This window comes from Tachysurus vachellii, chromosome 9, assembly GCF_030014155.1.
Source record: "Tachysurus vachellii isolate PV-2020 chromosome 9, HZAU_Pvac_v1, whole genome shotgun sequence".
Classification (NCBI taxonomy): Eukaryota; Metazoa; Chordata; class Actinopteri; order Siluriformes; family Bagridae; genus Tachysurus; species Tachysurus vachellii.
This window is the reverse complement of record NC_083468.1, coordinates 780076-793076: the sequence shown is the minus strand read 5'-3', so window position 1 is coordinate 793076 and position 13001 is coordinate 780076. Positions and strand designations below refer to the sequence as shown.

Sequence of the window (13001 nt, the reverse complement as noted above, 5' to 3'; positions counted from 1 at the left end):
GATTGTGATTGGTCAGAAATGGTAGCATCATGGTAGTGGTATAAAATCTCTTATATTGTCAATATTGCCTATTCTGTCACCCTAATACGCCTTGCACCAGTTGACAGACAGACAACTCCTCTACCAATCACCACACTGAAGCAGACATCCAATTCACTTCGTTTAATGGCTGACTGGAAGTAGGGTAAAACTAAAAAAAAAGAATGACAATGAATTTAAGCTAATTAATTAAAGTTGTTTACATGACATGAGAATCAAATATGTATTTATGAATAAAACATATCACACAACTAACATTTAAAGCTCTTTGAGTTCCAAGGTGCACGTTTTAAAGCAATATATATTTAACACGTTGTCTGTACTGTAAGTATTTGAATTTCAAATTGAAATGAACTCTTAGGACAAAATGTAAAATACTGACAAATATAGTTATATAACCTTTTAACGTGACTTAACATACCAACAATGCCTTCGAAAGAACATGAAATGTAGCAGATGAATTACGATTAGCAGAGCTGCAATGAGGGCTTGATGGCTTCCTATAAACAACTGACGAACTAGTCTGGCGCTGATGACATCATCATTACGTGACGATCTCTTAAAGGAGCCAGCACACATTAATTATATCACATAACAACACACTCCCCGCCTGGTATCACTAGATACCACGACTTATTGTAACCAAACGCTTAAAGGAGTAAACCAGTCACTGAATTAGTTGGAAGGAATGAGCATTACCACTTCAGTTACAGGTCTGACAAAAACCTTTGGTTCTCCCTTATTGACAATTTTGATTTCGACCTTTCGTACCCTTCCATCTCCACTAGGCAACACTTTAGTGATGTGCCCCAAAGGCCACTGGTTGCGTTTAGACTGACTGTCTTTCATAAGGACAACACTACCCGTTGTGATGTCTTGATTTTTGAATTGCCACCTTTTCCTAGGTTGCAGTGTGGAGAGATACTGCTTCCGCCACCTGTCCCAAAAGGTGGAAGCTAGGTTTTGGACTCGTTTCCACTGTCGCCTGTAGAGGTCAGTATGATCAAGTTCGACAGGAGGACAAGGGAAAGAACCATACTTCTGAGTAAGTAATGTTGCAGGAGTGAGTATAAGGGGGTCCTCGGGATCCACAGATACAGGAATCAGCGGTCTGGAGTTTATTATCGCCGTCACCTCTGCCAAGAATGTTGTGAAAACTTCATGTGTAATTTTAGACGGTCCCAGCTGAAGCATCATGGAGTCTAAGATCTTTCGGGTTATACCTATCATGCGCTCCCATGCTCCACCCATGTGCGAAGCGTGGGGTGGATTGAAGATCCAAGAGCACCCTTGTTCTGCAAGAAACCTTGACACCTTTGCCTCATCCAAATTAGAAGGAATGTCCAGTTCTCTGCATGCCCCTACAAAATTGGTCCCTCGATCGGATCGCATCTGCTTGATTGGACCACGAATGGCAATGAAGCGTCTCATAGCGTTTATGAAAGAAGATGTGTCCATAGACTCCACTACTTCAATATGGACAGCCCTGATGGTTAAACAGGTGAACAGCACCGCCCATCTTTTGCTATTCACATGTCCACCTCTAGTGCGGCGGGCTGAGATGGTCCAAGGCCCGAATACATCGGTGCCTACATAGGTAAAGGGGGGCTCAGTACTGACCCTGTCCACCGGTAAATCAGACATCATTTGTACTTCACTCTTTCCTCGTAGCCTTCGGCAAACTACGCATCCAAAGATAAGAGAACATATGCTCCTTTTGGCTCCCAAAATCCAAAAACCTGCCATACGTATAGCACCTTCAGTAATGTGCCTACCCTGATGTTGAGATTGTTCATGGTAAAACCTCATTATCAAAGTTGCAATGTGGTGCCTTCTTGGGATTATGATGGGATTGCTTTCATCATAGTCGATACCTGCGTGTGAGATCCGTCCTCCAACCCTCATAAGGCCATCTTTGTCTATGATGGGGTTCAGTGTAAAGAGGGGACTGTCCTTTGAAATGTTCTTACCATCTCTGATGCATCCGAGTTCCTCAATGAATGCTTCCTGCTGTGCAGCACGAATGACGGTGACTTTGGCTTGGTTCAACTCATTTACATTGTACGACATCCTACAACAATGCCAACCTTTGCAATTTTCCACATTTTTGGTTGAATTCCCTTTGAATGTCTGTACAACATGTATTAGACATGCAACAGCTCGAAGAAGTATCTTCCAACTGGAGAAACACTCGAAGCGCTTTGTACCAAGCTGGCTGTCTTTGATATGGGTAGTGAGCACTGTTGCCTCAGGGCGAACTTCAACATCACTGGTTGGCTCCACAAGATCAAATTGACCTGAAGTGTTATATTCCTGATTAGAGCAGGACAAGAATGGTGGACCAGTAAGCCATGTTGTATCTTTTAGACGATCTGCAGGCACAGACCTTGTTGCATGGTCGGCTGGATTCTGGGCACTTGGAACATAATGCCATTGCTGAGGGTGCGAACTGCTTCTTATTCTTTGAACTCGATTATTCACAAAGACATAGAATCTGCGTTTTTCATTATAGATGTAACCGAGGACCACTTTGCTGTCTGTGAAAAAGGTTACTCTATCAAACTTAACATCCAACTCTGCCATTATAATGTCAGCCACCTCTACGGCCAACACTGCACTACAGAGCTCAAGGCGAGGGATTGTCAACTCTTGGCGAGGCGCCAGCCTGGCTTTCCCTAAGATGAAACTTGTTTCGCACTTTCCCTCCATGTCCAGAATTTTGAGATAAGCTACTGCAGCTATAGCCATAACTGAAGCATCTGAGAAGACACAGAGCTCTCTATGTGAAGCTTCTGATGGAGAGGTTTTGGTGTAGGGTCTAGGGATTTGGAGCTGTTGAAGCTCTTGAAGGGAGTCCCTCCATTTTTGCCAGGATTCCCTTTTCTCCAGGGGTAAGGGTAGGTCCCAGTCCAGTGAGTCACTTGTGAGGTTTCTAATCAGAACTTTGCCTTGAATAACAACCGGAGCTGCAAACCCGAATGGGTCATATAACCCATTCACAGTAGAGAGAACGCCACGGCGTGTAAACGGTTTCACATCATTGGACAGCTGAAATGTAAATGTGTCAGTTTTGAGATTCCAGCTAACTCCTAAAGTACGCTGGACTGACGATGTGTCTTTGTCCAGGTCCATGTCCTTTGAATCTCGGCAGTCACCTTCAGATGTAAATACATTCATAACTTCCTCACTGTTTGATGCAATTTTATGCAACTTTAGATTGGAGCGAGCAAGTGCTTCTTGTGTCCTTTTAAGGAGATCAATGGCAGCTGTTGCAGAGGGTAGAGATTTTAAGCCGTCGTCCACATAGAAATCTCTTTCTATGAACTTTAGGACGTCTGTTCCGAACTCTGTCTCAGTTTCCTTCACTGCCTGTCTAAGGCCATAGATTGCGACGGCTGGAGAAGGACTGTTACCGAAGATATGGACTTTCATCCTGAACTCAATGATGTTTTGCTCTGGATCATTATTTCCATGCCAGAAGAACCTAAGAAAATTTCTATCTTCTGGCCTAACAAGAAAACAATGAAACATTTGTTGTATATCTGTGGTAATCGCTACTGCCTCCTTTCTGAAGCGCAAAAGTACTCCAAGCAGTCCATTATTCAGGTCGGGTCCCTTCAGAAGAACGTCGTTAAGTGAGACACCATCATACTGACAGCTTGAATCAAAGACGACTCTAATCTGGTTTGGCTTCTTTGGGTGGTACACACCGAAGAGAGGCAAGTACCAACATTCTTCTTGATGGTTAAGTGGTGGTGCTACTTCGGCGTGACCTCTTTCCAGTATCTTCTCCATAAATGTAAAGAAGTGCTCTTTCATGATTGGCTTCTTAGCAAAAGATCGCTGTAGAGATCTGAAACGATCTAAAACTTGTGACCTGTTGTTTGGTAAGCGCTGCCTCTGGAGTTTGAACGGAAGGGGAGCTACCCAGCTGTGCTTCTCATCCTTGTAAAAGCTTTTCTCCATTATATGAAGGAAAGCCAAATCCTCAACTGAAAGAGCCAATCTTTCATCATCCTTTGTTCTCTTGAAGATGTCCTGTTCTACATGGTCATCCCTTTTCCATACAGGCTTCTTCAGTGGAATAGCAGTACAAGAACTTGAGGGCTTTACATCACAAACATTCTCCTTGATATAAAAGACATTAGGACACGGCTTAAACAGTGACTGACGACCACTATCCAAGGTGCTGGTGAAGAGAGTGTTAACACTTTCCGGCTTGTGAACTCTGCCCAGGCACACGTCACCAACTATGACCCAGCCCAGGTCCAGCTTCAGAGCATATGGAGCTTCAGGGGGGCCATTAATGTACCTCTTCACCTTATGTACCTCTATGAGATCCCTACCTAACAGCATCATAATTGGAACCTTTGAATCAACCTCTGGAATCTGTGCTGCAATGCCTTTTAGATGTGGATGATGAAGAGCAATTTGTGGTGAGGGTATCTCAGACCGATTATCTGGGATGTTATCACATTCTATCAAGGTTGGCAGAGTATGAACGACCCGACCATCAATAGATGCCACCTGGAATCCATGTGCTCTTCTACCACTTGTTTGGATCATCCCTGCACACGTTTTGAGATAGTAGGAGGATCTGTTGCCGTCCATGTCAAAGACACTGAAGAATTTCGATCTCACCAAGGATCGGTTGCTTTGATCGTCAATGATGGCGTACACCTTGATCGCTTTCTCTCGCTGACCACTTGGAAACACTGTCACAAGGCAAATCTTTGAACATGTCTTGCCACTAAGATTACTACCACAGACTCCTGTACACTTAGTCGACACTACATCTTCGGAGGGTTCCTTCTCCCCGCCATGATCTTTGGTCTGGATGTGGGTTTTAACAGGCTGAGAGATGGATTTTGGGTGCAAAGCGGAATGGTGTGTTTCGCTGCCGCATTCAGAACACTTGATGAGCTTTTCGCAGTTCCTTGCAAAGTGTGTGGTGGATGCTACACACTTAAAACAAATCCCATTCTGCTTCAAAAAGGCCTTCCTATCTTCAAATGATTTCTCTTTAAACCCACGGCATTTGTACAAAGGGTGTGGTTTTTTATGTATAGGGCAGAATTTAGCCACATCTATATCAACATTTTGGGTTTCACCAGTTACAGTTCTCTCTGGAAAAACATCGGTCTTGTGTACTGAGATTGAAGCTTTGTTAACATTCTTAAAGCTTCCTGGCTTTGGATTGTCGGCATGAAGAGGAAGAACAAAACTGGGATCATTCCTCATCTTTGCTTGTTCTGTGACAAAGTTAACAAGTACATAAAACGGGGGAAAGGGGACTTTGTGCCGTTGTTTGAATGCATAGCCTAGAGCCATCCATTTCTCTTGCAGACTGAATGGTAGCTTTTGCACTATACCAGCTATGCCCCGTGCAGTGTCCAAACAGGCGAGACCTAATAGCACTCCCTCAGATTTTGCCACTTGGAGTTCCATGAGGAGGTCTCCTAAGTCTCTAAGTTTGTTTGTTTCTTTATTTGAAATCCTTGGGAAACCATCTAGTCTCCTGAGTAATGAACTCTCAATGACCTCAGGTGCTCCAAAACAATCATCTAACCGTTCCCAGATCATCTGAAGACCTCTGTCTAGGTTTTTGATATGAACTGCTCTTATACGTTTTGCTTGTTCTCTAGAATCTGCACCTAACCATTTGATCAATAGATCCATCTCTTCTTTAGCCGTGAGATTAAGATCTCTGATGGCAGTTAAGAATGATGCCTTCCATGCTCTGTAATTTTCAGGGCGATCATCGAATGATAGTAGACTTGTTGAAACAATCTCTCGCCGCGCCATGAATCTGACGAGATCGGTAACACTCTGATTTACATCAGGAGTACTAGCCCGAAATTGGACATGTTGAGATGGAGTCGCAGCATATGATTTAACTTGTGGATAACTGTGGGCATTTGGAGCCCTTCCTGATGACTGCATGTTAGAATGTGAATAGGTGGGCCTGTGACATGTCTCATCAGGCAGCCTTATATTACATGGGTAAGGATCCTGTTCTGTCTTGATGGCAGGAGCGGATTTTACATATGGAGGTTGAGCATCCGGATAGAGAGCGTAACCAGCCGATGTGTTTGAATGAGCACCAAAGAGATGCGACTCAGCCTCAAAAATGACTTTAGAGGTATCATAACGTCTGTAGTCTTTGTTTGTGTCGAAACCCTCAATTTCATAGGATGGCCGTTCCATCAAGTTCTCTTGAAATAATTCTGCTGGTGGCGGCGGTGGCCATGCATCCTCCAACATCTCAGATGGATCTAACTGGGCGTTAGCTTGCAGTCTAGCTTGTTCTTGAACATACTCTTTTGTTCTTAGGATAGAATCGTGAGAGCCAGATCTGTATTCAATGTCAGATTTCCGACTTGATTCTTTATCACAACTTAGGGCTGCAGTTAGTGCTTCAGCCTTAGCTACTGCAGCAGCAGCTTTCCTTTCAACGTCTAAAACAAATAATTGTGCCTCTAAACGTGCCTTTTCTGCATCCAAGTGTGCACTTTGCATCTTTATATGCATTTCCTTCTCTGCATATTCTACTTTAACTTTGGCTTCTTCAGCTTCAGCAAGGGCTAAGGCAATAGCAGAACTGACAGAAGACCCTTTTGAACGTTTGGATGACATTGACCGATTAGACCAGGTCACTAAAGTGCTATGAGTTGGGGTCTTTGAATCTTCCATAGTGTAAAGGGAGTCCGATTATGTGTCATATAATTGCCTTTCTCTCTTCCACCACAAGGAGACACCCTGACCTTTTCTGCTGTAGATCAGTCTGCATGAAGATGTTGTTTTACTATTCTGTCACCCTAATACGCCTTGCACCAGTTGACAGACAGACAACTCCTCTACCAATCACCACACTGAAGCAGACATCCAATTCACTTCGTTTAATGGCTGACTGGAAGTAGGGTAAAACTAAAAAAAAAGAATGACAATGAATTTAAGCTAATTAATTAAAGTTGTTTACATGACATGAGAATCAAATATGTATTTATGAATAAAACATATCACACAACTAACATTTAAAGCTCTTTGAGTTCCAAGGTGCACGTTTTAAAGCAATATATATTTAACACGTTGTCTGTACTGTAAGTATTTGAATTTCAAATTGAAATGAACTCTTAGGACAAAATGTAAAATACTGACAAATATAGTTATATAACCTTTTAACGTGACTCAACATACCAACAATGCCTTCGAAAGAACATGAAATGTAGCAGATGAATTACGATTAGCAGAGCTGCAATGAGGGCTTGATGGCTTCCTATAAACAACTGACGAACTAGTCTGGCGCTGATGACATCATCATTACGTGACGATCTCTTAAAGGAGCCAGCACACATTAATTATATCACATAACAACACATTGCCATTATATAAAATTTTTCTAAATATTTTTTAATTATGCAATTTAATGTAATTATGGATGTTCTGATTGCTTTACAGATTGTATTTCTGTCATCCTTTTTTCCAGCTGCTTGTAACTTAAGTTTTTTTAATTGATTTACCTGCCATTAAAAATGCGAGTTTAGGAATCAAATAAACAGCTGAATGATGACTTTGTTCAGACTGGTGATAATTTGTGTACAGTGTTGACCTCTAGGGGATCTCTGGGGTATTACAGGTTTGTCAGGATACATTACAGGATAATCTTAGCTAACATATTTATCTCTACCAATCATTTTAATGTTAAACTAATTGTTGTTTACTTCATTTAAATTATGTACATCAAATGATGTAAATGATAAAACAATCACCTTAAACATGCATTTTAAACTCACCTGATGCACGTCTTTGATTTTTATGACAACAATGTTGAGTTTGCACTGAAACCTTTTTGGTCTTACTATGGGTGGAAACAACAACGCTTGAGAGAGTTTCTCTCCTGGGCAAAATCCACTTAAACCATTCAGGTGGAGAGGCTAAAATAAGAGTTCTCCTCGTCGGAATACGTTTAAAACTCACTCACACACTTGTCCACATGACTAAGGCCTTTTCAATGGGTTCAATGACTGTAATTTTCATCTGCAGTGCACAGGGTTTAGTCCGCGTTGCAGTGGATTGTCTTGCGCTAAATTCCTGTCCTCAGACGAGCACCAGAACTAGCGGGGGTCAAGATTTTTTTTTCAGTGAGCCCAGTGTTTTGAAGACATTTACCTCAGAAGACGTGTTGATTCGTTGCGACTCTTCTTGAGGAGAAATATGCCGTGAAGCTCTCCCACGGAGTGAGGAAGAGGTGGACAGTTGAAGTGTCCAATGGAGTTATGAGATTTGCGCTCAAGCTATTTTCAAGACTTTAGATTGGTTAATAACTTGTAAAAATAACAGACCCACGTGGGGACTGACCAATAGCATCGATATGTGAAAAAATATGAAATTGACCAAATTTGGACATACGAGGTTTCCGCCCGACAGCGACGATATGTTGGGATGTGGTAACCTAGTGGTTAAGGTGTTGGACTATTGTTTGCTAAGTTCTGGGTTTGAATCCCAGGTCCAGAAACCTGCCACTGCTGGGACCTCAACTGGTCAATTGTATACAAAATGAGTTAAAAATGTAAGTGACTCAGTGAATAAGGGTGTCTGCTAAAAGTTGTACAATTTATGATACCCAAATGTTCCAATTTTTATAGCGTGTATGTCTCATGTCCTTGTTATTTTTCTGATAAATCATTTTTTGTAAATTAACATATTTTCAATTAAAAAATCCTGCCCAGTTTAGGGCAGGATTGTTCAATTTGACATTTATATTAGATAATCTTATCTAATATATGAGTATATATTTCTCTTTAAGGACAAATAATTAGCTTATTTTAATAGTATTTAACATTATATAAAATTTAACTAAGACACATTATTATTTTAAAATGACAGCAAGAAGCAGAAGACATCTGAAGACAGCAGAAGACATATTTTTTTTTACAACTGCTTTAGCTGTGTATTCTTTCACTGCTGTGTTTATTTGTTTATCACGCGTTTGTGTTTATCTTGCATTTAAATACTTTTGCCTGCATGATTGATGTAGGTGTGAAGACATTCATGACTTCAGAACTGACCTTAAAGATGTGAACTGGTTTTATTATGAGACTTGTGTACATCAGTCATGCAGACAAAAATATTTAAATACAAGATAAACACAACAGTGTGGCTACGGAGATAAACAAATAGACACAGCAGTGAAAGATTACACAGCTAAAGCAGTCGTAAAAAAAATTAAATGCCTGTGTTGGACATTAGATTTTGGAGTTTTAAAATTAAAACATTAAAATTGAACATTAAAATAAGCTAATTAAAGGAGACAATCATTTGGCCTTAAACAGAGTCACCGAAATCTGTCCATTGAGTTCATTGACTCAAATAACATTATAAATTCTAAATAAACTGTTAATTTTATCCTAAACTGGGCAAGAAGTTTTGATTGAAAATGTTCCACCTGTTAAGGTGGAAGTCTATGTGATGATATACTCAGGAGTCTTGTATACCTTCAGCAGTAATGAGTCAAGTCAAGTCAAGAAGCTTTTATTGTCATTTACAACCATATATAACTGTTACAGTACACAGTGACATGAGACAACGTTTCTCCAGGATCAGGGTGTTACATAAAACACACACAGAGCTATAAGGACTTAGTAAGTTAGTCCTAGATACATAAAGTGTATCTGTGTAACCTGGTGTACACAGTGTAGGACAAGACAAACAAGACAGACAAGACAGTGCAGGACAAAAAATAAAAGACATCACACAAAAGACAATACACAAAAACAGCGGTGACCAGTGTAAATACTGTATGTACTGTAAATACTGTAACAATATTGCATGTGCAGAAATACTAGAATGAACACAGTATTATAGCAGCAGTTACCTGAGATAATGAAAGTGACGTGACATACAGCAAAGTACAGTGACCCATACTCAGAATTCATTCTCTGCAATTAACCCATCCAAAGTGCACACACACAGCAGTGAACACACACACACACACACACACATACATACATACCGTGAACACACACCCAGAGCAGTGGGCAGCCATTTATTCTGCGGCGCCCGGGGAGCAGTTAGGGGTTTGGTGCCTTGCTCGAGGGCACCTTAGTCGAGGCCGGACCGAGACTCGAACCCACAACCTTAGGGTTAAGAGTCAGACTCTCTAACCATTAGGCCACAACTTCCATAAAGATAATGTAAATTATTGTGCAAAACAGCAATCAAATAAAATGTAAGACAGCATGTGGAAAAAGCAAACAGCATGTTCATGTAACAGTTAGTTATTAAGGAGTGAAACTAGGTTTTCATTTGAAAGAAATTTCTTATGAAAATCGATGTGCAGAATATCAAGAAATTTGAATGTCCAGTGAATTTAAGTGTATTTGTAATGACACTATTTTCCGAATAAAATAATAAAACAGACAATTAATCAGTCATGCGGAGTTCTTGTGACTATGATGTTTTTTAACATTACTTAATTATTTAAAGTAGTTTTGTTATTAAACTTAAAAAGTTCTATTCAAATAAAACTATATTAAATAATATTATATAAGGGTATAAATAAACAAAGTGAAGACAAAATACAAAACAGCTGAATTATAATAAAGACAGTTTTTTTCCAGATTGATGGGATGATTATCACATGCTGTCTGTACAGGAGTTTATAAAGCTGAGCTGCACTGAACTGATTTTAGTTTAATGTACAAGATGTTTTCACACGGGGTCACGGTGGCTTAGTGGTTATCACGTTCGCCTCACACCTCCAGGGTTGGGGGTTCGATTCCCGCCTCCACCTTGTGTGTGTGGAGTTTGCATGTTCTCCCCGTGCCTCGGGGGTTTCCTCCGGGTACTCCGGTTTCCTCCCCCGGTCCAAAGACATGCATGGTAGGTTGATTGGCATCTCTGGAAAATTGTCCGTAGTGTGTGATTGTGTGAGTGAATAAGTGTGTGTGTGTGTGCCCTGTGATGGGTTGGCACTCCGTCCAGGGTGTATCCTGCCTTGATGCCCAATGATGCCTGAGATAGGCACAGGCTCCCCGTGACCCGAGGTAGTTCAGATAAGCGGTAGAAGATGAATGAATGAATGAATGTTTTCACACAATACTACAACTGATGGAAGTTTGTGTTATTGTACAGAGAGTTTACTGTCTTGTTTGTGTTTATATATTTTTAGTGACAGTGGGGTTCATCTTTAATAAATATAACAGGAGATATGTACAGTGTTGCTTGAAAGTTTGTGAACCCTTTAAAAATTTCTAGATATCTGCATAAATATGATCCAAAAATCATCAGATTTCCCAAAAACAGACAAAGTGAACACAATCAAACAAATCAGACAAATATATTATACTTGTTTTTTTTTGTTTTGTTTTTTGTTTTTTTACGAAAATGTTCCAATATTATATATCTGTGAGAGGCAAAAGTATGTGAACCTCTCGGATTAGTATTTAATTTCAAGGTCAAGTTAGAGCCAATCTGATTTCAGTCAATGAGATGACAATCAGATCTCCATGAGGGTCCTGCTTTGTTGGAAAATGTTACAAAATCAAAATGTTACAAAATATTTAAGACCATTGGTATATTCACAGAAGTGGTCAACTAACAAAGATCACTCCTAAAGCAAGATATGTAACACTCTGTTGAGTCAGAAAGGAATACAGGAGAACTTCTAATCAACTAAAAGCCTCTTTTACCTTGGCGTATGTTAATGTTCATGAGTCTGCCATCAGGTGAACACTGAACATCGGTGTGCAGAGTCACAAAGAGAAAAGTCACCACTCTCCAAAAAGAACATTGCTGTACATGAAGTTTACTAACATCATGTGTACAAGACAGAGGACTATTGTGGAGGAAAGAAACCAAAATAACACTTTTTGTTTTAAAATGAGAAGCATTAATTTTGGAGAAAGGAAACAACAGAATTCCTTAAACCTTCTGTTTATACCTTCTGTGAAACATGGTGGTGGTAGTATCATGCTTTGGGTCTGTATTGCTGTATCAGGACCAGAAGCTTACCGTCATTCATGGAACAATCAATTCAGAATTCTTCCAGTGATCTCTAAATAAAAATGACAAGACATCTGTCTATGAACTGAAACTAAAGAAAAAATGTACCATACACCAAGACAACAATCACAAGCACCAAGTCTGTGTACCAAAGAATGATTAAAGAGGAACAAAGATAATGTTTTAGAATGACCAAGTCAATGTCCTGACTTTAATCCAACAGAAATGTTGTAGAAGGACCTGAAGCAATCAGATCATGTGAGGACACCCAGTAAAATACACACAAACACACACACACACACACACACACACACACACACACACACATACACATATAGACTTGAAGCAGTCAGATCATGTGAGGACACCCAGTAAAACCCCAGTGTTGAAGCTCTTCTGTACTGAGGAACGGAATAAAGTTCTTCTACACTGTTATACAGAACTGATCAAAAATTACTGGACACTTTACTTACAGTTATTACTGCACAACAGATACTGAAATAAAGGTTCACAAACTTCTGCCAGTCACAGATCTGTAATGTTGGGTTATTTTTCTCAATAATTAAATGAAGAAGTATAAAATTTTTATATCTTTTGTTTGATTGTGTTCACTTTGTTTACTTTTAGGACTTGTGTGAAATCCTTAATTATCCAAAGAAGGACTCTTTGTGTGCAGAATGTACCAAGTATCAAAGCTAAATGTTAATCCTGACAGGTTCTAGGTATTACGATGTGTGCAGGTGACATCTAATTTGTTTGCGTTGCTTTACCTGTGTGTTTTTTAGAGCGCTGTGTTTGGTTTATATTTGCAAGGTTTTTTACCTACATGACTTCAAAGATGATGTAGGACCTAAAAGACTTTTGTGAAGATGTATAAAGATTTACACTTGGACTGAAGTTCAGGAATATTGCAGGAAAAAACAACTATATATATTAATGTATAAATAATTCTGAACACT

The 13001-nt window shown here is 40.0% G+C and overlaps 2 protein-coding genes across 3 annotated transcripts; both read right to left on the bottom strand.

Moving 5' to 3' along the window:
• Nucleotides 1-73: 73 nt before the first annotated feature.
• On the bottom strand, nucleotides 74-2166 carry LOC132851590 (uncharacterized). Of its 2 annotated transcripts, none has more exons than XM_060878558.1 (2): nucleotides 461-2166; nucleotides 74-190 (listed from the first exon to the last, which is right to left on the bottom strand). In XM_060878558.1, exon 1 carries the CDS (start codon nucleotides 2107-2109, stop codon nucleotides 715-717), a length of 1395 nt encoding a protein of 464 aa, XP_060734541.1. In that variant the 5' UTR covers nucleotides 2110-2166; the 3' UTR covers nucleotides 74-190; nucleotides 461-714. The 2 variants fall into 2 exon arrangements, with proteins under 2 accessions (XP_060734541.1, XP_060734540.1); XM_060878557.1 differs by having other exon boundaries at nucleotides 74-173.
• Nucleotides 2111-7411, bottom strand: LOC132851625 (uncharacterized). The gene is made up of 3 exons (XM_060878594.1): nucleotides 7237-7411; nucleotides 2247-6949; nucleotides 2111-2169 (listed from the first exon to the last, which is right to left on the bottom strand). The coding sequence occupies exons 2-3, from the start codon at nucleotides 6730-6732 to the stop codon at nucleotides 2111-2113; spliced, it is 4545 nt and encodes a 1514-aa protein (XP_060734577.1). The 5' UTR covers nucleotides 6733-6949; nucleotides 7237-7411.
• Nucleotides 7412-13001: the final 5590 nt, after the last annotated feature.

What these genes read in the sequence shown, in the direction of transcription:
- LOC132851590 (XM_060878558.1), bottom strand. Translation starts at nt 2,109, where the DNA reads ATGTCGTACAATGTAAATGAGTTGAACCAAGCCAAAGTCACCGTCATT.
- LOC132851625 (XM_060878594.1), bottom strand. Translation starts at nt 6,732, where the DNA reads ATGGAAGATTCAAAGACCCCAACTCATAGCACTTTAGTGACCTGGTCT. An exon ending in TATCAAAGACAGCCAGCTTG is followed by an intron (nt 2,170 to 2,246) that starts GTACAAAGCGCT and finishes CATGTTGTACAG; the next exon opens with ACATTCAAAGGGAATTCAAC.